Source organism: Sinocyclocheilus rhinocerous, unplaced genomic scaffold, assembly GCF_001515625.1.
Source record: "Sinocyclocheilus rhinocerous isolate Xijiao unplaced genomic scaffold, SAMN03320098_v1.1 scaffold544, whole genome shotgun sequence".
Classification (NCBI taxonomy): Eukaryota; Metazoa; Chordata; class Actinopteri; order Cypriniformes; family Cyprinidae; genus Sinocyclocheilus; species Sinocyclocheilus rhinocerous.
The window spans coordinates 774,962-802,195 of NW_015658610.1; the positions used below are offsets into that span (position 1 = coordinate 774,962).

The window sequence follows — 27,234 nt, forward strand, 5'->3', positions numbered from 1 at the left end:
ATATGTACAGTCATGGCCAAAAGTTTTGGCAGTGACATAAATTTTGTGTTTTGCAAAGTTTGCTGCTTCAGTATTTGTAAATTATTTTTCCACATGTTTCTATGGTATACTGAAAAACAATTATAAGCATATATCAAACGTTTTAAAGGCTTGAGATCCGGGGAGTTGCCTGGCCACAGATTCAAAATTTCAATGTAATGATCTTCGAGCCACTTCTTTATCACTCTTGCTTTGTGACATGGTGCTCCATCATGCTGGAAAATGCACGGATCATCACCAAATTGCTCATGGATCATTGGAAAAAGTCGTTCTTGCAGGACGTTTTGATACCATTCTTTATTCATGGCAGTGTTTTTGGGCAGAATTATGAGAGAGCCCACTCCCTTGGTTGAAAAGCAACCCCACACATGGATGGTCTCAGGATGTTTCACTGTTGGCACAACACAGGACTCATGGTAGCGTTCACCTTTTTCTCCAAAGAATCGATTTTCCAGATGTCCCAAACAGTCGGAAGGGAGCTTCATCAGAGAAAATAACTTTTCACCAGTCCTCTGCTGTCCAATCCTTGTACTTCCTGCAGAATTTCAGTCTGTCCTTGACATTTTTCTTGGAGAGAAGTGGCTTCTTTGCTGCCCTTCTTGACACCAGGCTGTTGTCCAAAAGTCTTGGTCTCACTGTGCGTGCAGATACTCTCACACCAACCTGCTGCCATTCCTGGGCAAGCTCTGCACTGCTGGTGACACGATATCTAGCTGACTCCTCAGAAGGAGACGGTCCTGGCGCTTGCTGGACAATCTGGGACGTCCTGAAGACTTTGATGATCCGGTAAATAGTTCTTTCAGGTACAATATTCTTTGTGGCAATTTCCTTGCATGTGAGGCCATTTTGATGCAAAGCGATGATGGCTGCACGTGTTTCTTTGGAGGTAACCATTGCTAACAAGAACACAGTGATTGGAAGCACTTCTTCCCTCCTCGAGATCAGTCTACTCTTACAATCCATTTAGTATGATAGTGATTTCACCTGATTAGTACTCATTCACACTTTCACATGTGCTGCTGATATGATTAGTCAATTAATGTTAGCTGGTCATTTTGTGTCAGGATCAAAAAACAGTGAATTTTTTTATTTATTTTACATTTTTGGTGAAAAGTTCATTTTTTGGGCCAATGAAGCTTTTAGCAATTATTTAAAATACACCTGATCACTCTACACAATAATCTAGAAACAATGTGAATGAACACCACAACAGCTTAAGCAGAAAACTTTGCAAAACACAAAATTTATGTCACTGCCAAAACTTTTGGCCATGACTGTATGTGGAAATTATATTGCAGGCAAACCATGAAAATAAAAAGCATATGCATTTATTTAAAAGCTTTTTGTACAAAAAAGGAAAGATAAACAATACAATCAAATAAAACAATACAGTACAAATAATAATGACATTTAAATAGCCTGTTCATTTGCTACACATTTCCAGTCTCAGTCTGTACACTGGGGGACTAATTTGACACATACAGTTTTTCAAGCTTTTTTTTTTTGTCCAGAAGGGGATGTTCTCCCCCTTGTTCCCCTGAGGTTCTAATTAGTAGCACACAGCTGCCAAGAGAAGAAAGCAGGACGAAAGCTCCTAATAACTTTTTTTGAAAACATAAATGAGTAAAAATTACAAAAATATATCTAAAAAATCAGAGTAGGCAGTTTATTTTACCACATGGAAATTGTGCAAGACAATGATAAGTCACAAGTGTAAGGCATCACTAATTGAAAAATGTTTAAATGTGTTTTTTCTTAGTAAGATTTCTTAGTAAGAAATGTATACTCAAAAATTCTAAAATCTGTCCATTAATCCATGTCTCATCTCCTGCATTCACAAGTGTCTGCTTGATGCAGCAAAGCTCATCCAAGGTCTTGGTTGGTGTTTAAAAGGTCACATCGACTCTGTGGTTGTCTCTAGTGGTTCAGGAGCTTGTCCTGAATTGAAGAAGACAGAAAGGAAGAAAATTATTCAAATATATGTACTGCTATGGAGTAACACCCAAAACCAGCTCGAAGATTGCATTCTTGACAGCCTTTCACATTTCAAAACGGGTACTTTGGACTGTAATATTATTAGATTTCGGCCCTCAATAAATCAGAAATTTTGAAAAGTACAGAAAGAGCTGCAGTAAACAGTATCTTCTGTTCTATCTAATTTCTAAACAAAGAACCAGCAAATATGAACACAGAGGAAGCCACTGGTGTTTAACAAATATCTGGCTAATCTCACTTATACAAGTTTACAGCTACTCTTCATAGATATTTGAAATATTTATAAATATATTTTATTGATTTTTAAGATATTTTTAAAAGATGTCTCTTACGCTTACCAAAGCTGCATTTATTTGATCAATATACAGTAAAAACAGCAATATAAATATGACAATTTTTCAAGTTTTCTATTGTAATGTATTTTAAAATGTGATTTATTCATGTGATGTCAAAGCTGAATTTTTATGCGGGATTAATAAAAGTAATTTCTCAATTAATTTCTTAAAAAGTATTCATTTCTAGTTTAATTTCTTAAATAAATAAAAAATGCACACAAATTTATATTATATTTTTATTTCATATGCACACATTTCTGTCATAAACATCAACTTTGAGCTTTGTGTAAAAATCCCATCATATGTTGCGCCACAGATTTGGTCACAGTGTAATCTTTTATACTATGTAATTAGCTAGCAGACGATATTATCTGTGCCAATGTGTAAGCTAATAGATGTCATAAGGTGTGTTTAGAATAAACATACAATGGCAACAGCAAAGCTTGCAAACTTACTTAAAATTTCACATTTAAATCAACGTTTTACTGATTTAATCATTTAATAGCCTGACATACCAGCTTTTGTTGTCAACAATTAATCAGTGACTATGAATTGCTATGTTAAAGTAAATGTCCTTTATATGTAATATTGTTATTGTGTTTTTCAAATCTGCCTACTACTAGATTTGTGCTGTGCATTCATTAAATGCTTTATATTTTTTTCTTTTTTAAACTTCCATAAAATCAAACCAGTTGATTATGTCCAAGAACATACAAGTATTACCATAAGGCCCCAAGAAGTTTGGACAGACTATAATTACAATAGCATGTTATTACCTGAAGTGAGCAGTTCTGCTGCTTTCCTGTCCTCTTTGATATACAGAGAGGTCATTAAAAAAAACAGGCCTCCCAGAACCCCAATGAAGGGGCACAAAAGAATGCTATATTCCAGTCTACGGAAATCCCAGTGGGAAGATTCTGGATTGTACTTGAGCAGAGCATCTGAGATCTGAACAAAACACACAAAAAGATAACAGTCCTTTTGTCTTTTAAATTACACTGTGAAAAGAATGTAACTATGCCAAGACAGTTGCTGTTTCACAAGGTGCAATTTTGTATCCAGTAGTGTCATGTGTTCCAAAGCACTTCTGGATAGTGACAGCATAGCCTTTGACCCCACTACTATTTTATATGAAAGTACTGTGGATTAAAATATGCTTACCGCACCAATAAGGTATGGACTTCCTGCATCTCCAAGGAGATGACAGACCATAATCTGTAAGGCTTCAGCTGTCGCTCTTCTAGTAGGCACAACAACATACTAAAAAAGAACAAGATTTAAAAGATGTCTTTTATAAACAACATCTTTCAGCAGTTGTAATATAATAATCACACACTTGAAAAAGAAGAACAATTAATTAAACAGTACACCAGTGTTCTCAACGTTTCTAGAGTTCTTTAGCATACTGGCATTCGTTTTTAATTTTATACCATTAGCTTATCGCATCACTTAGCAGGTCTCCACACGCTCGCAACCGTGTGTTTCATTTCAGCACTTTTTATGTTGTATTGAGAAGCGTAAACCTCTCACCAACAGAATGTCTGCCAGAATAGCCCAGTTGAGGGACAGCAAAGTCTCTCCAATAGCAATGAATGTCTGTAATATGGCACAAAACAGAGACAAATATTTAGAGACCACATCACCCTGCTGGTCACATTGCGCTGTGACAGCAAATAATCTGTGCTATACTGTAAATATTCAATGCATGTGCCAAAGTACATTGTTTAAGTTTAGGTCAGTTAAAGGAGTATATTACTTTAAAAGAATAGTTCACCCAAAAATGTACATTCTGTCTTCATTTAATCACCTCATGACGTTCCAAACCTGTATGACTTTCCTCTTCTTCCTCTTTGTGTGTGTGTGTGTGTGTGTGTGAGAGAGAGGGAGAGAGAGAGAGAGACAGGGTCACATCACAGTGGAGTCAGCTGTCAGAGAGAGAGAGAGAGAGAGCATTCAGTTTAAGCCAGTAGGGTGCAGTGTTGTTTTAAACCCCATTGATTTTCACTGTATGGACAAAAACAGTTGAAACATTTAAATGAACGTCTTGCTTCTTGTTTTCCACAGAAGAAAGTCAGTCATACAGGTTTGAATTTTAATTTTTGGGTGAAATATTTCTTTAATATTAATGCAAATACACAAACTAATCCAGCCTGCTGCAGGAACGTGGCTGATCTTTGCTTACGTATGTGGCCGGGATGCTGGTGCCCGCCAGGATGATGGCAATAAAAAAGCAGGGAGAGGAACTGAGCATGCCTACAGCACATATGAGAGGATCTGCGTTGGGCAGTCTGACTCTCAGCTGCTTTGATATGTAGGTGCCCATAAACACTCCCACAATCCCCGTCACCACTGTGATTGCTCCAAAGATGTAACTTTCACAAGAGAAAGAAGAAACAGTGTGATGATATTCAATTTCAGTCTCAGATTCTCTGTTTTATTCCTCACAGAACCTACCAGACCAGTCTGACTAGTCAAGCTCATAAATACACTCTATAAGCAGGTCAACTCAGTTTGAAGGTAGAAATCGCTGAGAAACATAATAAACAGATATACTGACAGGATTGCAAGAGCAAAAACAGCTGCAGTAAACAGTAAGTGTGAGTATCTAACCAAGGAACAAGCTGATATGAACACTATCACTCTGCTAACCAGTCTTTGGCTAATCACATTTTCTAGTCTACCGTTAACCTTGTGGATTTCCTCTAAGATCTGTCCAATTATATAGTCAAAAGTCAAACGGCAAGAGACTTGCTGTACCTGTCTAAAGGGTTACAGGGCTCTTCTTTGCAAGGTAGTCTGAGACCCTGTGTAATCTGTGCACGAGACAGGAAGGTGGGGGTCCAGAAGGCCAGAGCCCCTGTGACAAAAGCCATAGCAGTCACACCAAGAGAAGACCAGACAAAACTCCGACTGGAAAGAAGGCACAGATCCAAAACACAATAAATAGTCATATTTGCGGAACTACCTGTACTAATACGTGAAATCCCAAAGAGCAGTTAAACTTTTTGATCCAAAGGGACCACTTTGTCCAACACAATATTATCCCCATATTGGATATTTCCTCTGGTATTTCTGCTAAAATTATGACAACACTGCTTGTTTTCTATTTTTTATATTAACAGAAACTGGGAGTATTGATATCTTGAATTAATTAAACATAATTGCATTATGTATGTTTTTCAGCAAAAAATTATATATATATATATATATATATATATACAGTGGGTACGGAAAGTATTCAGACCCCCTTAAATTTTTCACTATATATATACACACCCTGTGCCCACAAGTTGACCACTGCCCTAGAGCACTACGATCATGACAAAAGTTATGAGCACATGCCAGATTGAATGACATGTACAGTTAATGTAACTTGAATCTCTACAATGACTTACTTCTTCAGGAGGTACTTGATGTCCTCAATATAAGAGGTGCTTTCCATGGTTGCTCCTCCTTTGTTGTCGGAGGCTCCCCTAGGAGGATTAGGAATCAGAAACACCAGCAGCAGCAGACCCAGGCCTCCTAGAGCTGGACTGAACTATATCAGAACCAAACAACCACCTCAGTTTTCTTTTATAAATGTGGAAGGTAATTGTCTTGATTATATTAAATCAATATATGTTTACATTGCAAATCCATTAAAATAATCATTAATGATGTACATAATCTTGTAAATTACATTTTAATTTTACTTGAATGATTAAATGAATCATTTTAGCACCTTCAGCTTTGGTTTAAGTCAACTTAAAACTTACAATTTTGTTTAATATATTTAATTCTTTGATGTTTGAGATCCAATAATTGCTAGACCCTCTGCAATACTGCTGTGAACCCCCTGTTTAAGAGCAATGTTTTAGTGAGAACAGAGCATATAAACTGCTTTAACACTTATTTACTTTAAAGTTTTTTTTTTTAGCTTGAATGGAGTACAGTTATGCAATAGGAGTCCAAGGAAATCCAATTAGACCCTAAAATACAATGCAGTACAGAGCTTTTTTTTTATAGCGGCTACATTTAAGTTGACTGCATTATAACAAGATTAGCAGAATATTAAATCTAACACAGTAAAGATGTAACAGTACTTATATATACTTATAAAATATATATTCCCTTACCCTCAGGGCCCAACGCCAGTCCCCTGTTGCATTAGCTATAGTTGCCCCCAATATATATCCAAGACCACTGAATGAAGATTTAAAGGAACACATCAGTCAGAAAGAGTAAAAAAAGATTTTTTAAAAAGTCTTGCCAATATGTAGAAAACGTTGTATACAATACCACACAAGCAAGAGCTGTGATTGTGGTTTTATACAACAGTTCAAGAAACAAGAGGCTAATATTAAGTAAGCTACGCTGACACAGTTTTGCCATTTAATTTGTCCATTTTTGCTATGGCAAAAATTTTTGTTCCAAACAAACCCACAGAATTATTGTTCCACATCTCAGAGCAACAGTATTTTGAACAAATCAGTTAAGTAAATGACTCAATGAAACGCTTGTTTCATTCCTAAATGAATCAGAGTTTTCGAATAAATGGTTTGAGTAAATGAGTCAATGACGCACTCATAAAGACATTCATTTGTCGATGTAACCTGCAGAAAAATTAATTGAAAAGTCCTCACCACTAAAGGACAGACTCACAGGAACACACAAACACAGATAAGCAGAGTCATACAAATAAAGTCTGTATAAGTCTGTATGTCTTTTGGCAGTAAGGTCTTCACCTTCCAACCGGTATGAAGATGTAGAAGAAGGAGATCATGAGAGTTCTCTGGGTGCCAGTGAACAAGTCACCAATGATAGTAGGTGCTATGGTTGAGTAACTGGCCTCTCCTGTCCCAACCAAGGCCCTTGTCAGGACCAGAACCCAGAAGTGCTGTGGTAAGAGTAAAGAAAAAAACTAAATTAAATTCTGCTCTTAGAATTTTAACACTGTTAAAAAAAATAATGATATTGATAAGTATAGGTACAAAAAAAAAAGACATTTACACATTATTAACATTGGGAGACTTCACAAAGATTACACTGGAATTCCAGAATTCCAGAAAGAATTCCCCAGAAAGACTTTATACTGTACCGATTTTTTGACAAAAGAGCTGCCTAGTGTTGTGACGATCCACACAATCAGCCCAGCGATCATGATAAGCTTCCTGTCATAGCGATCTCCGAGGTAACCAAAAACTGGCGCCAAGAGCATAAAGCTACAGATAAAAACTGTAAATATGTTAATACAGGGTTGATGGCAAAGATATACTACAGAGGTTTGGTGCTGTAAGATTTTTTTAAATGTTTTTGAAATAACTCTCTTTATGCTTATCAAGGTTATCAGTAATGGTTTTAAATATTATTACATTTTAAAATAACTGATTTCTGTTTGAATATATATTAACATGTAATTTATTACTGTCTTCAGTTACATGATCCTTCAGAAATCATTTATGCTGATTTGGTGCTCAAGAAACATTTTTATTATTATCAAACACTTGTGCTGCTTAATACTTTTTTTTGTGGAAACTTTGATTAATAAAAAAGTTTTAAAATGCATTTCTTTACTGTCACTTTTGTGATTAATTTAATGCATCCCTGCTGACATTTTTCTACTTATATACTTTTCTACTTATATGTCAATTAATTTTTCTACTTATATGTCATTAGATTTCACAACAATAGCTATAAAACATGACGCTGTGTAACAGTGTCATCTATGGATTATGCAAATTCATGTAACAAACTGTATTATTTTAATGACTGTCAGTAAGCAGAACAGTCAACCAACTTGCAGTTTAGAGATTAGAGCATGAAACTGCAAATGTGAAACTGCAAACCAGATCAGTGTTAGATTAGATGATTCAGACTTATTGGCTCTTTCAAGTAATGCATGCTACAAGACCGATTGCTTCATTTACACATACAAATTTTAACAAAGTGTTTTGCGTAATGCTGGGCTTGTTCCTAAAATGACAGAAAAAGACCTTTTAGTTCATCTCCAACAAGGAAGTACTCTTGTAAAATCCAGTTCTGCAATGTTCTCTTCCTTTTTACTGTATTGTCAATGCAATGTACTACAAACTCAAACTGATACCTGTCTGTAGGAGGCCAGATGTGCTGTCAGGGATTCCGAAGTAATTCTGGATGCTAAGCAGCACACCTGGAATAGAACCAGAACAACGTCTGTCTCTTTTATAGTGACTTTCTGTGAACCATCCCAATCGATTTGGCTTTGATGAGAGTGTGCTCACCTGCTATAGTATAACGGTCCATATAGTTGAGGAGATTGATATAGCAGAGCACTGCCACTGTGATATAGGAGCGTTTCTGAGAGATAGAGTTTGTTTGCATGGCGGATGCATCACTATCTGGTTGCTCAGAGCTCAAGGAGCCATAATGTACAGTTGTGTTTGAGCGGAGGCTCAAGCGGGTTCTTGGTCTTTGTTGGTTGGAGGTCATGATGCCCACTGTCTCTATGAATGCAGAATGACTTTTTTGCCTCTATACAAAGAACAATGACTTGTAAGCACTTGACAGATAGTAAAGTGCCAAAACATTGTGATTCAAGCCCTCTTGCACCGATGAATGCTTTATGAACTGTGACAATAACCTCACATGGGTTTCATGTGATTCCAGGACACTGGACAAAGTTTAAGTAACCACGGCAACGAGGAAAAACAGAGGTCTGGAGTGTAGTCACAATCACTGAACACAACTAGTGACAAATGCTTTATATGGAGATAAACACTCAACGGTATTTTATCAAATAATTTGTTTTACTGGATTGGGAAAAAGTAACTTATATGTTGTGCAAATGATTGATGTCTAGAAGATGTTTACACTTACCCAGTGATGCTAACCTATTAGCATGCTACCATTTTAAGTCCTGTTTAAAGTGATGCCATTGTGCTTATTTGTCATTACCAAGCTTGGTTTGACTAAATTTGACTGGTTTATAGGCCATTTTGTTCAGTTGTGTGCAAACTAAAACTGTGGTTAGACTTCCTGAATAAATGGGCCAGGAAACCAATCCATTATGAAAATGTGATTTAGAGTTATAATGGATAATGGTGAACAGAAGCTTTTATGTCATGATTTGACATGTAAAACCAAATACAGAGTGCATTTGACTAAACAAAAATATATTTGTCTGTATTACAGTCAGAAGAGGAGACCATTTTGTGAGAATGCAAGGTATACTGGAACTTGTTATCTCAAAGTTGGTTGTGATCTTATTAGTTGCACCCAGCAACCTTTCTTATTACTCTCTCAACCCAAATGCTAGATGCTATTTTAGAAACAGCACAAGTCCTCTTTGACATCGCTTTAACCACAGGCAGAACATCTTGTATTTTATAAATTTTTATTGGCAACATCTTTTAACCTAAATAATGTTAATGTTTTATTGTGTTATATTAAGAAGTTGTAGTGTATGAAGAAAGATGTAATAGATTAAGCTTCCTTTTAGTGGTAGTCTGAACAGACGATACTTCCAAGTTCAGGTCAGGACTGATTTCCTCAGCGGACTGCCAACAATGCCACTGTTGAAGTGATTAGCTGCATGGCCACAACAGGACAATGCCATAAGATTGTTCAGCTTTGAATCTAAAATGCAACCAGTCTTTTAGACATTGAGGTTATGCTATATTTCAGTATATAACAGTTAACATTTTTTGTGCAATCATTCAGATGGAACATTTTATAAGAAAATCATTTTACCTTGATAGTTTCAATAATTGAAGCATAAAGTTACTTACACTTTAGTCGATGTGCCCCAATGCCAAGTGACACTCTAATCCATGTTTTCTGGCTTTTTTCTTCCTTTCTATTTCTTTTTTGCAGTGTTCGTTGAGATGTCACTTGTAGAAATAGAAAGGCGTTCCTGTGTGAATACAGCACACTGTAGGGTTATCAAGTTAGAATCAAGCCCTGCCCCCGTTTCTCTGGTCACACGCAGCAGAAGAGTTCCTACTTGTGTCGCAATATAGACCACAAACCAGTAGATTTTCGATTCCATGCTCTCTTCATACTTTCTGCTTCACACCGATCTGTTACCCAGATCTGCCAGGGCTTTTGGCATTATGCTTCAGTTCACAGTAATGTTCTGAACACCAGGACAAAGGTCTGACAAACAAAGCTGCCAGAAAATTAACACCATGCAGTGAGGGAATTCTTCTAATGTAACCTAATCTTGTATTGGTTGTTTAACTGAAGTTTATGACCCTTGTTTTATACAGTAAACAGTTCATATTCTTGCATAGATAGATGAATCTAGATAAGCCATAATCATGTTTACTGGCGATATCTTGGCAGTGATTGACTCTCTTTTGGGTCAGACTCATCTAGACTCTTGATAATTTTTCATTTTGTTGTTAATCTTTTTTACAAGGTTTCGTTAGGTTTCATGCTGAATTGTGAAACTTAAGATCAGTGTTGGGGGTAACGCATTACAAGTAACGCGAGTTACGTAATCAGATTACTTTTTTCAAGTAACTAGTAAAGTAACGCATTACTTTTTGTCCTATTCTGCTGTCCAGATTATGCATAACGTTGTCCTTCTTGGGAAATAATCTGCCTAACAACTTCTCTAAAAAAAGCCACTGTATATACATTGTTCCATAAGTAACACAATACTGGCCTCCGTGTTCTCTAAGACCACTTACTGAGAGTCATCACATGTGTTTGTGTACAGTGAGCACAGTGACCTGTCACCAAATCTTTCCTGTATTGCTGATTTCAATGAAAAAAAAAAAAATATGTATGTAGGTTGTGGTGTGTATTAAATCAGCAATGCGGTTATAATAAAGCACGGTGGGTTTTGGAAAATTACATTTAGGCCAATCAGTAATTCAGCAACATCAAGTTTAAAACGAACTGAAACAAACAGTCACCATTCAAAACATCTTGTCATTTGTAGTAAATGTCACTTAGTACATCATGCCAGTAAGAAATGGTGAATCAAGACATTACAGTTTTTCACATTTGCTAAGACATTAAACCCCATTCTCTAAACCAAATTCTCAATAGCCTAAACCAAACTGTCAAATAAATCACTCTTTCTACAAAACCTTAAACAAGTTCAGGCAGTTTAGACACTGTTTGTAGATCTCATGCACTCTTTTTGCAAAACTCTAAACTCATTCTCACTCACTAAAATGCAATTTGCACCATGATAACCTTGTGATGCAAAACCGTAAACACAAGAACGCAAAAGTTAAGCACAACTGCAACACGGTTGTCATCGTTTACACACAATAATTCAAAACGGTTCACACTTGTTTCTAAATATATGAATGTACCAAATATAAGCCAGTTCAAATTGCACAGATGGCATGGGTGCATCCATCAATCTGAGAGTTATGGAAGAGTGCATATACGAGGTGGAGGAAGAGGAGGACGAGGAAGAGCAAGACCGAGAACACTCATTTCAGATGAAATCAGTGCTACTGTGATAGGCAATGTTCTAGTGCATGGAATGACCGAGGCAGGACAAAGAGTTCAACCTAAATTGAGCAGATTCTTGTGTAGAATTGCAAGACTACCCCGTTAGGGTGGAAGAACTGGCCTGTGGTGACAGAAACGTGCTGTCTTGTCAAGGCTGGATCCACCAACACCAGAGGGTTTTTATCCCCCATTGCCTGCCTGCAATGTAGATGAAGTCCTCTGATTCATATGTATGCATGCATGTGTATATACTGTATTCACCAAGCTTAGGTCTTTCTTTTGTTTGTGTGTGTTTGTTCCTTTTTGAGAATAATTTTTTTTTTTTGTATATTCTATATATATTCACCAAACTGATTTGTGTGTGTGTTTATTGCAAAATATTTACTAAATACTATAAACATTTTTTGTAACTACATGCACTGGACACTGTGTTCTCAATTTTTTGATGTTGTGTCTAATGAATGATCTGTAGTGTGTGTGTATTATTGACTAATTTGTGTATGATTTTAAAGCTTTGTTTGATTTTGAGTACAGGTGAAATGGTTTTGAAACGATTGTTTGATTTTGCCAGAAGAGTCAGTGGTTCTGTGATTTTTGTGAATTTGAAGGTTTGGATTTGTGTTTTAGGTTTTGAGAAAATGAGTGATGGTTTTACAGTTTTTTACGATTGCTTAAGCACAATTTTGAAAACAGGGCCCGGTTTGTCAAAACACTACACACAATTAACACAACCCTACACCAAATTAGCACAACACTTCAGATCATTTGCAAAACTATACACAACTTTATAAAAACAGAGGTCTTCTTCGGCCTCTGCGTACTCACCCTCACTCTTCTTCTGACTCCTTCCATTTCGGTTGAAGGCAGGTGAACCTACCTGCTGCATTTTTATAGTGCTTAAACCTGATTGGTGTGTCTACAATTTAGCAATCATGTGTTTGTGCACCTGATGGCTGTGTTTAACAGATTGGCTGTGTAGTGCTTTGGAATTGCAAGGAAGTGACATCATGATATACTTCTGTGTCTGATGTATACAAGTGTGTTTAGTGTTTTGCAAATCACTGTGTGTAATGTTTTGCAAATAGTGTGAAGCTGACAATGTGCTTACAGTTGTGCAAATCTAGCCTTGTGTTTTGCTCCTTGAGTGTAAGGTTTTGCTAATTGTTGGAAAAGTTTAATTTTAGTGTGTAAGCAATCGTAAAAAAAACTGTAAGAAATGTGTTTTAGCAATTCAGAAAAACTGTAAACTAGATTTATTACTCTTTACTGTCACCTAGTGGATGAGTAACACTGTGCTTTACATAAAATCAAAAACTTTTCACTGAAACTGGCACTTGCAAAAACTAAACAAATATTAAATGCGTAATCAACCTAATTACAGCATTGAGCTATAATGAGAAAACAAATATGCACATACTCAATAACTGAAATGTCTTTTATCATTTTCTGCGTGTATTTGTCAACAATGTTGTTGTTAATTCAACAACGACACTGAAGTGCTAACATAAAGTACAAAATTTCGCAGTCAAAGCCATTGCTGTTTGTTATAATTAATACGTGTATGTGTTTGAGACAGCGCGAATCCTCTGCTCATAAGTATCCCTGGAGCGCTCTCTCCTCGCGGCCTCACAGAAAGCAGAGCGCATGCGCAAACCGGATCAGAATGTTGAGTAAAACTGACTAGAGCAGAGACGGAAAGACGAGCAAGCAAATTCAAACATATTTTCTCCTTAGCGAAGTGAACGACCTAGAATATAACTTATAAAACATGACGGAGCCCCAGTCAGCACTGTTACTCAGAAGACAGCTAGCAGGTAATTTTTCAAAGGCTGTTGGCAAAACCAGGCTAACGAACCGGTGAACATTTTAGCCTGCCAATGCAGTCGAGACGGAGGTGTTAGCCGTTAGCCGCTAGTTTAGCTGCTAACGAGCGCTGTATTTATCTTAAAGCATTCGTTAGCGAGTTAGCAGCTAAAATACCCGGCTAAAGGCTAACTCCTGCTGTCTTTTGTTATTTTTAAATGCTATTTTGGTACAACTAACGATTGAATATGAATCCGAGAGCCGTTAAGATGCAATTAAAATAACAATAAGCATACATTCTTTTGATTTTATTCATTTTGTTGACGTACATGTATAAATGTCAGGCAGTTCCGTCCGTGTCACACCGGCGGGGCCGTTCGCAGTCGGCTAGCCCGTGTTTTGACATCTGTGTCCGGACGAATTTACACAGGCGCACCAGCAGCAGTCGGTATATCGTCTCGTTAACGCAGAGAAACTCTGTCATTGGCTCCGTTTCCGTTCACCATCTTATCGTGATACGTCAAACCAAAATTGTTATCACAAGGCTCAAAGGTGAGATTTATAAGCCGTACATTGTGTGCCATGTACCCACAGCCGGGTAATCAAATCCCTTTGTTTTTCAAGGCTGGCTAAACGGCTAAGCTAACATTGATGGCTGCTGTTTGAACACCAGCACACCGGTACAGCGAGAATTAGAGACCCCCAGTCCAACTATATTGTCGTAATACATGTACATAGGCGTTTAACACCAACCTCTCTCTCTCTTTATTTTATTTATTGCTAGTTTACGAAATATGCTGTTATTAGTTCGTTTCTCCCTTTCTTTGTCCAGTACACACTGAGCAACATGATCCGTGAGTGTCAGCTTTACTCAGCTCAAGCCAGAGGAGGATTTCTTCACTGGGCCCCATTTGCGCAGTGCAGCCAGTGAAGTGAATTTGTTGTAAAGGGGTCAAACTAAGCAGATTACGTGAGTTCTAGATTTAAACCTGACGTACATATCAGGCCATGTTTAAAAATGATTCGGTTTATGACAGCTGTCTGATTGCGCCATAGACAGCTCAAGCAACCCGATACCCCCAAATTACTCCTCTTAAACACGCATAGAGGCAACTCGCCTGTTTCTTTCCAAGGGTCGGCAGGGTGAGCGGCACCCCGAGCCTGTCATGGCATCAGGTTCTGTGGTGGTCTTGTGGCTGATTGACTGTTTCGGGGAATCAGGGCTGTTTTGATTGTCTCCTTTCTGCAAGACCAGCATGGTGAACTCATCAGCCTTGTTCTAAACTCAGTGAACCCTCTGAGGGAACAAAAGCATCACAACATCTATTATGCAGGATTGTAAAGATGCAGGCCAGGAAAATGTGGGCACAACTTGTGTGAGATTTTAACTTCACGTGTCGGAAGTTAAGGCCTGTTTATAACAAGAACCATAACTATATTAGTGTCCACAATAACGTTTTGTTTATTACAAGCGCACACTGCAGTTATGCCATCTGCTGCTTTACATGCTCAAGCTCTTTAAAGTCGGGTGGATTCTGATTGGTTGTCAATGCTTTTATCATTCATCAGCTGGAAAAAATTTTCTGAAAATGATTCCAATTATATAGTTTCTGTGTTGTTGTGGTGTGGACTTATTCTCATATAATTGCAATGTTTGTTAAAACGTTATAGTTATTTTCTTTGGTGTGAGTGGCCCATAAGAATAATTGTATGGTGTTTCTATGCAACGAAAACATGAATCAGTGCTATAACATTGAGATTAGGTTTGTTGTAAATGTGATTTAAATTGAGTCATTTAGTAAGAGTCAGACTGCAGTGAAAGACTCTGTCTTGTCCTGCTGTGTCACAGAGTAGAGGAGCTTAGTAAGAATACCAGACGGCCTTCATGTGCTCATAAAAGTGACATATCTATATGACTGGATTGCCCAACTGTCAGCTTGTGTTTGTCAACAAGGTGGTCCAGTGATTTTGTTTTGCTCTCTTTTGTAGGAACACAGAAGTTCAGACAGAACGTCTGAGACGAGATACACCGATAGGCCAATGTTCTTTGGCTTCAGACTCAGTTGGTTGATCTGATAACAAAAAGGCAAATTGTTCATTTCTTGTCTGAAATGCTGCACAGATGTGAAAACAGTTTTGGTTTTGCAACCATGGTTGTAGGCCGTTCTGTCAACACCCATGTGAAACCACAAATGCCACATTTGCTTTTCACTTTGTCATATAAAATGGCTAATCAGTATCTTTGTCATATTTTCCTGACAGAACTGAATAAAAATCCAGTGGAAGGTTTCTCAGCCGGTTTGATAGATGATAATGACCTCTACAGATGGGAAGTGCTAATAATCGGTCCTCCTGATACACTCTAGTAAGTCTTTTTGATGTCTTATTAAATGCCATGTCACGTAATTACTTACTAAACTTTAGTTTTTATGAGCCATCAGTTAAAGGATGAATTAAAGTAGTAGTTCACTTCCAGAATGAAAATACTGTCATCATTTGCTCGCCCTCCACTTGTTCCAGATCTGTATGAGTTTCTTTCTTCTGTTGAACACAAAAGAAGATATTTTGAAAAAAGTTGGTGTCCGAACAGTTGATGGGCACCATTGACTTCCATAGTAGGAAAAAAAATACTATGGAAGTCAGTGGTGCCCATCAACTGTGTTTGGATACTAACATTTGTCAAAATATCTTCGTTTGTGTTCAACAGAAAAAAGAAGCTCATTCAGGTTTGGAACAAGTGGAGGATGAGTAAATGATGACAGAATTTTAATTCTGGAAGTGAACTACTCCTTTAAAACAGAAATGGAAATTATGTGATCATTCACTCACGAAGTGTGAGTACAGTTATTCAAAATTCAAAATTTGTGTTACTTGGAAGAAAAGTCACACAGGTTAGCAACAACGTGCAGTGAGTAAATAATGACAGAATTTATTTCACTTCACTTTAAAACAGGTTGTCCCATGGCAGATGACAGCCAGATTGTGGTTGATATGTTACAGTGGGTATAGAAAAGAATCACCCCCCTTTAAAACAATCACATTTTGTTGCTTTGCAGCCTTGAAATGAAGACGGACACAGTTTTTGATTTATTCAGCTGTATTTACTCAGTGCAACTTATAACATCCAAGTGAAAGAAATAACACCAACATGTCAGAAAAAAATAGAAAAACAGAATAACTGAGTTGGAAAAAGGATCACCCCCTTGTGTCAGTATTTTGTTGAACCACCTTTTGCTTTAATTACAGGGTTTAGTCTGTTGGGGTATGTCTTTGTCTCAACTAACTTTGCACATCTAGACTTTGCAGTATTTACCCACTCTTCTCTGCAGAACTGCTCAAGTTCAGTTCAATTTGATGGTGACCGTTTGTGGACTGCAGTCTTCAAGTCATTACACAGATTTTCAATGGGGTTTAAGTCTGGGCTCTGACTAGGCCATGCAAGGACATTCATCTTTTTCTCTTCAACCACTGTGTGCTCAGTTTTGCTGTGTGCTTTGGGTCAATGTCATGTTGGAAGATAAACCTTCCCTGTGACAACCTTCTGGCAGAAGGCAGCAGATTTTCCTTAAGAATTTGACGGTATTTTGCCCCATCCATTTTTCATTCTATCCTGACAAGTGCTTCAGTCCCTGCTGCAGAGAAACACCCCCATAACAGGATATTACCACCTCCATGCTTTACTGTAGGAATGCTGTTATTTGGATGGTGAGCTGTATTGGATTTCCGCCAGCAGTGTTTCCCACAGACTTTACTTGGATGGGCCACCCAGGTATATTAACAGCTGCCCAAGTATATTTGGAGAAAGATTTTTGCTTTTATTAATTTAACCCTGTTATACTTTTTTTTTTTTTTTTTTTTTTTTTTTTTTTATAAATAGAAAGTTCAAAAGAATGGTATTTATTGAAATATAAATCTTTTTTTATAAATTTATAAAATTATAAATATTTAATCCGCCCAAATTAATAATAATAAAGTGTGGGTGCTTTTGCGACTAAAAAAAAGATGTGCGAACAAAGCAAAATTTTCTTAAATTTAATGTCATAAAAAGTCTTCAATATATGAAATGGTAAAACAAACGTCTTGATCATTTTAAGACGTCTTATATTTTGGGGATGGAAAAACATCAATCGCGGTACAGCCTATTTATTATTAAACTTTGAAAGGCTATGATTTCATTATAAAAAAAAATTAAAAAAAAGAGCACTGCACGTTGCAGTTTCACAAGGCGGTGCTGTTGCGCAGCTTCAGACTGCTTCAAAGTGATTCTCAATCAGTGAATAGCTCACATTTATGCCAAGCGATTGCTTATGAACTTGAGTTGAATTATGACAATGTCTGCTTAATGACCTTTATAAACATGATTTAGACGGATGTAAGAATGCATATTTTATCTCTCATCTGAAGGATATAATATAGTATAGACATTTCAAAATAAGAATCCCATTGTATTTCAGGCTTGTTTATAATTAAAAGTCATGCTTTTTTTTTTCTGGGCATTATTGGTATTTTGGTTACACAATAAGTAAGGGATAATGTACATCCAGCCGGTTGTTATCTCAGAATAAACCCCGACGCGAAGGGGTCTTGTATCAGCCTGAAGGGGTTTATTCAGAGATAACAACTGGCTGGATGTACATTATCCCGCTTATTACACGGCTACTTGCCACATAAGTAAATAATTAGACGCGAACGGTTGTTATCGAGGGATGGCATACCTCGGAATGTCGCGACTGACCGTGTAATAAATTGTATTTCATATAATTTCCATTTAATTCATAGTAAACTATTGTAGTTTCTGGCTGGGATGCTTCCCCACAGGAAGAAAAGTCAAAGAACACTATTTGACACATTCAGTATATAGATTTTACTAGTATCAGTAAAATCTGTGCCCCATTCACTGAGAGAGACACTATATGACAAAGCAAGGAGAACTTTACCATTTAAATGCTGTAATTTTGCATAATTACGGTGGATAATGAAGCATAGTACGAGTATGTAATAATTAAATGTAATAGTAGCCTATGTAATTAAAATGAATTTCAATAAATAAAAATATTGGGTTACACTTTATTTTAAGGTGTCCTTGTTACAGTGTAATTATACATTTAAGTACTGATTAATATTAATTAACTACATGTACTTACTATATGTTTAGGATTATGGTTACTTGCATGTAATTATGCATAATTAATTGTTATTATAATAGTAAGTACATGTAACGTGTAACAAGGACACCTTAAAATAGTGTTACCAAATATTGTTAAAAATCACACATTATTTGTTATTTGCAGTGGCGGCTCGTGGGTTTTAAAATAGAGGAGGCACACTAATTGTATTGGTCTGGGATCATTTGTCACATGTAGTTGAGCATTTTTGTGCCGTGGGTAATAGGATTTTCCACCTGGCTACCACCGCAAGTATATTTCAAACCTGTGAGAAGCACTGCGCCGGACAAGTTGTTTGGTGTTGAGGGCAAATAATTCAATTTTAGTCTCATCTGCCTCAGAATCTTCAAGGTGTGTTTTGGCAAAGCTTGAGTGGGTGGAAGCCACTAAGGAGTGTTTTTTTTTCTTGCAACCTTCCCATACAAGCCACATTTGTGAAGAATTTATGATATTGTTGTCACATGCACACAATGACCACTCTTTGTCATAATAAATTCTTAATTCATTTGCAACAAAACTATAAAGTTTTGTTGCAAACGGATGAAGACATTAGTAGGCTTCTCAGCTCGCCCCTCAACATGCATGCGTTTGGAGTTTCGGCAGCCCAACACTGAATATTATATTGTGGGTGTTGTATTTTGATTACTAAAATAAAAAGAATAAAAATTACAATATAAAAATGAAATTTAAATGACCCTGCTTCTAATTAAATAAAGCAGTTATTTTTATTTCCTTAAAAACGGGTCGAAAGAGACCTCTGAACTAGTAGGCTACCAGAAAGGGAAAAAAAAAAAAACGTAACGTTTTTGCTCGGAATTCATTTTTAATCCCTGCATGATTTTAGTCATACATGATAAATATCAAATACGTTATAGCTTGACTACAAGTTTAAAAACAACGCTGCAATTGTTATAATTAAGGAAATTAAACTTACCATCATGAAATGTGTCTACACAGGCGATAATGCCAAAAAGAAAGAGAAACATCGGAAAATCTGCATATTTTATTCAAGACATTATTATATGACATTAACATGTATTTATCATTCTTAAAATCACCGCCAGAATGTCCAACTTCACCATGATGAACTTAAAACAGTTCTCCTCACAAAACGAAATTCATTTCAAACACAAATTTGATAAGAACAGAGTGGAAATTATTAGCAACACCAAAATAACAGCAACGCTAATGTTTCTGTTAGTTTAAGCACAAACTAAGAAAAGTAAAACCAAACTTTGTGGCAATAATTAAGACCAAACTGAACATGGTGTGTGTTTATGGTGCATGTCAGCAATGTTGTCTCGGCGGGGGCGGGGCATGGTGGAGGGGGGGCTTAGGTAGACGATATCGCAATATTTTTAAAGGCGATTATCGATAAGATATTTTTGACATATCGTCCAGCCCTACTGTGTTGTACCAAATACCTTCCACTTAATAATAGACTTCACTGTGCTTCTAGACATTGATAAAGCCTTTTGATTTTTTTTTTTTTGTATCCATCTCCTGACTTGTGCGTGTCCACAACTTTATCCCGGAGATCTTTTGACAGCTTTGCCACCCATAGTTGATTGTTTGCTTCAGTTGCACTACCAAGGACTGAAATGCTCCAGGAAAGCTCTTTTCATGCTGAGCTAATCAAAATGACCACAGTTGTTCACAGTTGAAAGTCAAATGACTTTGTGTGCCATTGAGAAGGTGATTAGCTACAACTGGTTGAGTTTACAAGTCATTTTTAGGAGGGGGTGATCCTTTTTCCAACTCTGTGATTGTTTTTTTTTGTTTGTTTGTTTTTTTTGACATGTTGGTGTTACATCTTTCACTTGGATGTTAATACTTGGAGTAAATACAGCTGAATAAAACAAAAACTGTGTCCGTCTTCATTTCAGGCTGCAAACCAAAAAAAATGTGATTATTTTAAATGGGTATGATTCTTTTCTATAACCTCTGTATATGCAAAACATTTTAATACATTGTGTCGAAAGAATGTACCGCCACAATATTGCTGCTGAATAACACTTTAAGCCTGCTATGTTTTTTCTGTTTATAGTGAGGGTGGTGTCTTTAAAGCCCATCTTACGTTTCCCAAAGACTATCCTCTCAGGCCTCCTAAAATGAAGTTCATAACAGAAATATGGCATCCAAATGGTAAGTATGGGTTCATCCCACTGGGTCTTTTACATTTTTTTCATATCAGTATTCATCAACCATGTTTGTAAAAAATGACTTTGTTGAAGCTTTTTTGTTTTGTTTTTTTGTTTGTAAATTTCCACAGAATTTAAACATCCATGATTCTAAGCTGCGCTCAGTAATTTTTCTGGAATTGATAATGCCGCTCTCTTGGACTTACACCAACACCTAGCATTGTGAATTCGGCTTATGTGATATTGTTAGCCATTTATAGTGGTAATTTAATAATGCTTTCAGCCACCATATTTATGATTTATGGTGGTCTATTAAATTAAATGCAACAGAAAAGGTGGTTAACTGTAAGGCTCTGAGATAACTGACATCATGTCTTCACTCTGTATTGTTTGCAGTTGACAAGAATGGTGATGTTTGTATTTCGATATTGCACGAACCGGGGGAGGATAAATATGGCTATGAGAAACCAGAAGAGCGCTGGCTCCCTATCCACACTGTAGAGACCATTATGATTAGCGTCATCTCTATGCTAGCTGACCCCAATGGAGATTCCCCTGCCAACGTTGATGCAGCAGTAAGTCTGATTCTCACTTATTGAGCCTACTGAACTTGACTGACTATAGATGTTTATCAATAGATATTTAATGAATAAGATATGCTTTATAGTCCATCGTGTGCATGCACTTTTCAATGTAGTCATAAATGAGATAAATTACATTTAATCTGAAAACCTTTTATTTTTTACCTGTATTCATTTATTTGTATCTGTTTAATATTTCAGAAAGAGTGGAGGGAAGACAGACATGGTGAATTCAAAAGAAAAGTTGCCCGCTGTGTAAGAAAGAGCCAAGAGACTGCCTTTGAGTGATATTCATCTAGCAGCTTGTAGCTTCACTATTTTCAGGGTAAGCAAGTGGACTTTTACCAATTCACTTTACTGCTAAAGTCTTGTGACCATCTTTTCACCCAACTTGACTGACAACTCACAAGCACAGAGCCAGAAAATGCAAAGAACTGTTATTGCAGGTTTTAAAGCTACCCCTTAGTTGAATGGGGTTTTATCCTCGAGAAAGGCAGCAGTAGTCCACGTTCAGACTGGATGTGGGTAGAACTAGAGTAGATCTACTGGCTTTTTATTAGCATGTTAACTTACACTTTCAGGGCTCCAGACTAATTCTTCCCACTGGTCGCTCTTTTGCGACTAACTTTCTCGGTTGGTCGCACGAGCACATGATTTGGTCGCAATATTTTTTATTTATTTATTTATTTTGCGCTACATCATGGGATTAATCAGTGCATGCTGATGAACTTTTATCATAGTTTATTAGGGATGTAACGATTCAGTCAACTCACGATTCGATTCGCGATTTATTTTTTATTTTTACAAAATGAGATTTAAGACAAATTATAAATTAAATTTGCGACCAAATCTTGTGCTGGTGCGACCAGCTGAGAAAGTTAGTTGCAAAAGAATGCGACCAGTGGGAAGAATGAGTCTGGAGCCCTGATATGCATTATATTTAAATCGATTTTCAACCGGCTCACGATTAATTGTTACATCCCTATAGTTTATAGTTATGGAAACGAAAGTGATTAACATACAACACGTTCTTTTTCATCAGTAGTATTATTTGTGATTTGATTTTTGTGAACGGGAGTTTCTCTTTTGCTGTATTATAAGCCGGGCTTGGGGTGCTTTCACTTTTCGAATTTGCGATCTTGTTGTCATGTTTTACAAGAAAAGATCTACACACCTCACTTTTTAAGACCGAAACAAAAGATGGATTCATTGTTATTCTTAATCAAAAAGCACAACAACAATAAATCAGTAAGATACAATGACAAACTAGCTTACAAAACGTTTATTAACAAAAACGAATAAGATGAGGCATGGCATACACCTCATGCTGTATTATATACCGACTAATAAATTACAGTACGTTTAACAAACACTGAGGAATCAAATAAAATAAAAGCAAGCCTCCATAACGTAACATGAGGTAAACAGCAAAGATAACAAGCTTTTCAAAATGAAAACAAAAAGAAAAGTAAAACTAACGGTGACAGTGCTTGCATGTTTTTCCCCCCCACAAGAATACCAGCATGTTCACCTTCTCTGGTTTAAGAAGCGGGCTTTTACTTTACTTTAGCTTGAAAACCGTCCATCGTTTCCTCAATATTCGCATCATTTTTGCTGCGCGCACCTTCGCGCTCGTGCTGACGCGGCGAGTACACTCAAGCACTGTGCAGTTCAAACAAGTAGTGCGGTTTCGTTATGCTTTCAGTTTCGTTTGCCGTTTGATGTTTCTTATAAAAACGGAGACCGACTGGATACGCCGTTAACAAAATCGCCTGTGCATTAATTTTAAATATAATTTTATTAAAATTTTGCAGTCACACCAGTGCGACCTCTAAAAAAAAAATTTGTCGCACCAGCAGGAAAAATGGTCGCAAAATGCGACTATTTGGTCGCAGTCTGGAGCCCTGCTGCTTTTTACCTGTTTTTTTTTTTCATGTAGTTTTTTTAAATAAAAGGTAAACGATGCATTAAAATGTATCTGCATGTGAACGCACAGCACATAGGAAGTCAGGAAAATATTACTGACAAATTATACAGGATTAAAATCACGCAATTCTTATATTGCCTCACCTTCTCATACAGGGCTGATCCCCTCCGAATAGAGCTTTTGTCAGTCTGAGTAGAGTTCTGTTATAGTAATGTTGTGAGCTAACCTGTTAGATTAGGTTCATGAGGCTTCAATGCTAAAGATTGTTAGGTAACAGTCTGCTTAGACAGTCCTGGGTAAGCCATAGACCCTATAGAACTCTCAGGGCCTATGAAATGTTTGCAATGTTTACCTCTTTATTTACACAGTGGCAGTAAAATTATTAATGAATAATTTAAATCAGCCATTACTCCAGTCTTCAGTGTCGTGTGATCCTTCAGAGATCATTCTAATATGCTGGTACTCAAAAAAAACATTTCTTAAAAAAAAAACATTTATTATCAGGGTTGAAAACAATATTGTTAAACAATATTGAAAGCTGCTTAATATTTTTTGTGGAAACTGTGATGCACTTTTTTATTTTGTTGAATAGAAACTTAAGTAAAAACATTTATTTGAAATGGAAATATTTTGAAACCTTATACGTTTTAGTGTCACTTTTGATCTACATAATGCATCCTTGCTAAATAAGAGTATTAATTTCTTTTTTAATTTAATACTGACACCAAACACGGTAGTGTGTTTAAAATCAGTTTCAAAAGATTGAATTCGCTGATCTGTATCACTTTTTTTAGTCTTCACGTTTTGAAGGCTTTGCATGTCTAAGGGCCTAGTTAGTCTGGCATTTGGTTGATTATGTTCTGACATTTGTTGAAATATCTCTAATATCTCTGTCCGTGTCTTTCACAGGTCTCCAGTTGAGAAACAACATGGCACTGTTTTCTTGCACTCTACCACCCTATTGCTGGACTGGTTTTCATTGAATGTTGGCAGTAACAGACTGGCATTAATGGGCTGCAATAGAACATAAGGCCATCACAGATGCTGACAGAACACGCCAAGCAAGTGCCAACAAAAAAGAGAAAAAAAACTTAATTACGCTTTTTTTTTTGTTTTCCCTTTTTTTTTTCTTCCTTTTTAAGTCTATGAACTGATACAACTTTTCAGGAAGAGATTGTAAAGATGTGTACATAGCACAGACATAAAAACCGGATAATATATAATAACTTGTTCCTATCCATCCAGCAAGACTTAGTACCAAATAAAATAGCAGTTCTGTAGTTAGAGTGTGACATCATGTAAAGTTTTTGAAGACTATAGTTCATCTCCCACCCTCCCCCTTCTGCTGCCTCATATCTAGTGTGCATTAGATCTGTTACAGGTGCAAGTGGCCTCACATACCCGCTTGTCAGTTTGAACAAATGTCTACTTTTGCATTTCTCACTCAAACTCGATCCAGTTTTAGGGTGGGGAAGGCAGGGGTACGCTATCGTTAGGATCCAAAGCATGCTCGTCATGTTGGAAGGCTTTCTTAATCGGGACATTTCAGGTAAAATAGCTGTAAAGCACGGTCATTTTCTTATTAATTAGGGGTCATGAAGGTATTTCACTGATTTTTAAATGGGGTGGGGGGGAGGGAAGTGCTCTTATTTCAGCTGAAACGATGACTGCTTTCTGAGTGTCAGGTTCTCATCTTTTCTCTTGTTTTGTCCATTTGAGGCGGGGAGGCAATGGCAAGGAAACCGATCAGATGTGATTTTTCTTTTTTCTGCACGTTTTAAATTCTCTTTTGTTTTCAGAAGTGCCTCCAATTTAAATCGCTTGGCTTGTTATGTGCCCTGCATCAAACAGGAGCTAAAGGGAGGAACATGTTTAAGAACTGCTCAACATCCTCTCAAACTTGTGTGAATGTGAGGTTTATTTTCATAACCCTTGTACCAGCATTCTGAATTATTTTGGTGTAGCAATAACTCTGCTTTGCCCACTTTATATGCGGACATATTAAATTGGATATTGGTATACGATTTCTAGTAAAGATTCTCCCTTGTATCAGAGCAGATTTTTTTTGTTCTTCTCTTCTCTTTCTCGGCTTGACATCTCTTTTGTGTGGTTTCTTTGATAGGTTTCTTAGCCATGCTTTAAATGTAGATTTCTTGCAAACAGTTTCTGGGATTTCAGATGAGGTGTGTGTGTGTGTGTGTTTAAGGACGAATGATCAGAGGTGTGTGTGTGTGCATACCTGTATCCCACTCTCTCTCCTCCAACAATCTTTAATTCTCTGGTTAATTTTATTCTGGCTCTGACAGACTACTGCAGTTCTTTTGCCTAATGTACAAAGACAAAATACCGATGTATATTTTTCATGTTATGGAAGTTGTCACCTCTAGTGAATTCTTCTAAAATATAATTTTTTTTCCAATACTTGTTTGCGTGTTCTGTCTGTTCAGTTCAAAGTGTTGCCACAAACTTGAATGTCTTATGACACTCGTCCATTCATCAATTCCAGCATAACTACAAATGTATGTGTTTTTAATAAGATTATTCTTCTCAAAACATGGCAATTTTACATAAACATTGGCTGAAAAGTCGACTGTTCTGTAGTTTTTAAAAAATACATCTTTTGTTTGTATAGCTTTCTTTTTATTTGTTACAGTAATTTTAGTACCACAAATTATTTAAAACAAAATTACAAGTGTTGTCTTGTAAGTCTTTGTAATATTTAATTTCAACTTAATTATCCCAAATGGTTTTTAATAGTTTTAGTTTTGGCTAACAATAACAACACTAGTTCAGACAACGGATTATATTGCTTAGCCTCATAAAGACAGTTGAAGTTTAACAAAATATGCATTTGAGCGTGGCAACTGTTGCTCCTTCAAAGGCATAAGTGCCATGTAGGTCTACTGAGACTTTTGTATGACAGACTAGACCCTATTTTTAGAAAGGGTTTGGGGATGTGAGCCAAAGAGGGCATTTATCTAAATGTAATTCCTTATCCCTAATTTCTCTGACTGGAACAATCATGAGGAACACGTTGGCTTTTGGTCAAAATGAAACTTAAATAAGAGCGCATATTAAAGACCCCATGTATAATTGGTTTACTTGGCACACAAACTTGCACATTACTTAATCTGTCATTGATAATGCACTTTACAAACGTAATGTAGCTTTGGGTCGTTGCTTACACACACACACACGCTCCTCCCAAATCAAAACCTTCCTCCCGCGGTCTCTCGCGGTATTAGGCGACCAGCCACGGATCCAACATGGCGGAAGGTATGAGAATGGTTTCTTTCTTATTTTTCACGCCCTTGCTGTTTAACACATGCAGCGGTTGTATCTCTACACGATGTGCTTGCCTAATAATGCATTTAATTGGTATCACCACAGCCAGTTGGTAATAAAAATCGCGTAACCCTGAAATGAACCACATTGTTATTGCTTAGATTGTTATTTTTCCAGCTAACTGTTAGCTGGTTGCAAGTCAGGTGGTGGTAGTAATAATTTGCCGGGTGATTTGAGCTCTTACGTAAAGAAATATCCGATAAATGCTTTTCCAAACGATGTCTTCAGTTGCATTTAGCGCAGAACATGAAGCGTTATGATTTTGAAATGGAAATTGTTGATTTTATAAACATTGTCGTTACGTATTCTGATTTTGCGTTTGCTTTCAAGTCATTTCTACTCAGAATTTCCGCTTTCAGTCTTTTATCCTGATCTTCGTAATCTTAAATGAGAAATTCACCTGGATATGCAAACTGGCTATTAAATGTAAATGTATTGCACTCGATGTATTTGAATATATATCATGACATG

The 27,234-nt window shown here is 36.8% G+C and overlaps 2 protein-coding genes across 4 annotated transcripts; one reads left to right on the forward strand and one right to left on the reverse strand.

The window, feature by feature from the left end:
* Positions 1-1,408: 1,408 nt before the first annotated feature.
* Positions 1,409-10,397, reverse strand: LOC107722774 (protein spinster homolog 3-like). Of its 2 annotated transcripts, XM_016531243.1 has the most exons (13): positions 10,115-10,397; positions 8,609-8,858; positions 8,452-8,517; positions 7,447-7,583; positions 7,094-7,245; positions 6,485-6,551; positions 5,765-5,907; positions 5,127-5,279; positions 4,552-4,741; positions 3,900-3,965; positions 3,531-3,629; positions 3,146-3,317; positions 1,409-1,977 (listed from the first exon to the last, which is right to left on the reverse strand). In XM_016531243.1, the coding sequence occupies exons 2-13, from the start codon at positions 8,814-8,816 to the stop codon at positions 1,934-1,936; spliced, it is 1,497 nt and encodes a 498-aa protein (XP_016386729.1). In that variant the 5' UTR covers positions 8,817-8,858; positions 10,115-10,397; the 3' UTR covers positions 1,409-1,933. The 2 variants fall into 2 exon arrangements, with proteins under 2 accessions (XP_016386729.1, XP_016386730.1); XM_016531244.1 differs by lacking the exons at positions 8,609-8,858; positions 10,115-10,397 and having other exon boundaries at positions 7,447-7,570; positions 8,452-8,520.
* Positions 10,398-13,408: 3,011 nt separating this feature from the next.
* Positions 13,409-25,839, forward strand: ube2g1a (ubiquitin-conjugating enzyme E2G 1a (UBC7 homolog, yeast)). 2 transcript variants are annotated; one of them, XM_016531246.1, is made up of 6 exons: positions 13,409-13,615; positions 15,867-15,969; positions 20,817-20,914; positions 21,307-21,485; positions 21,693-21,816; positions 24,328-25,839. In XM_016531246.1, the coding sequence occupies exons 1-5, from the start codon at positions 13,570-13,572 to the stop codon at positions 21,777-21,779; spliced, it is 513 nt and encodes a 170-aa protein (XP_016386732.1). In that variant the 5' UTR covers positions 13,409-13,569; the 3' UTR covers positions 21,780-21,816; positions 24,328-25,839. The 2 variants fall into 2 exon arrangements, with proteins under 2 accessions (XP_016386732.1, XP_016386731.1); XM_016531245.1 differs by lacking the exon at positions 13,409-13,615 and adding an exon at positions 13,676-14,156.
* Positions 25,840-27,234: the final 1,395 nt, after the last annotated feature.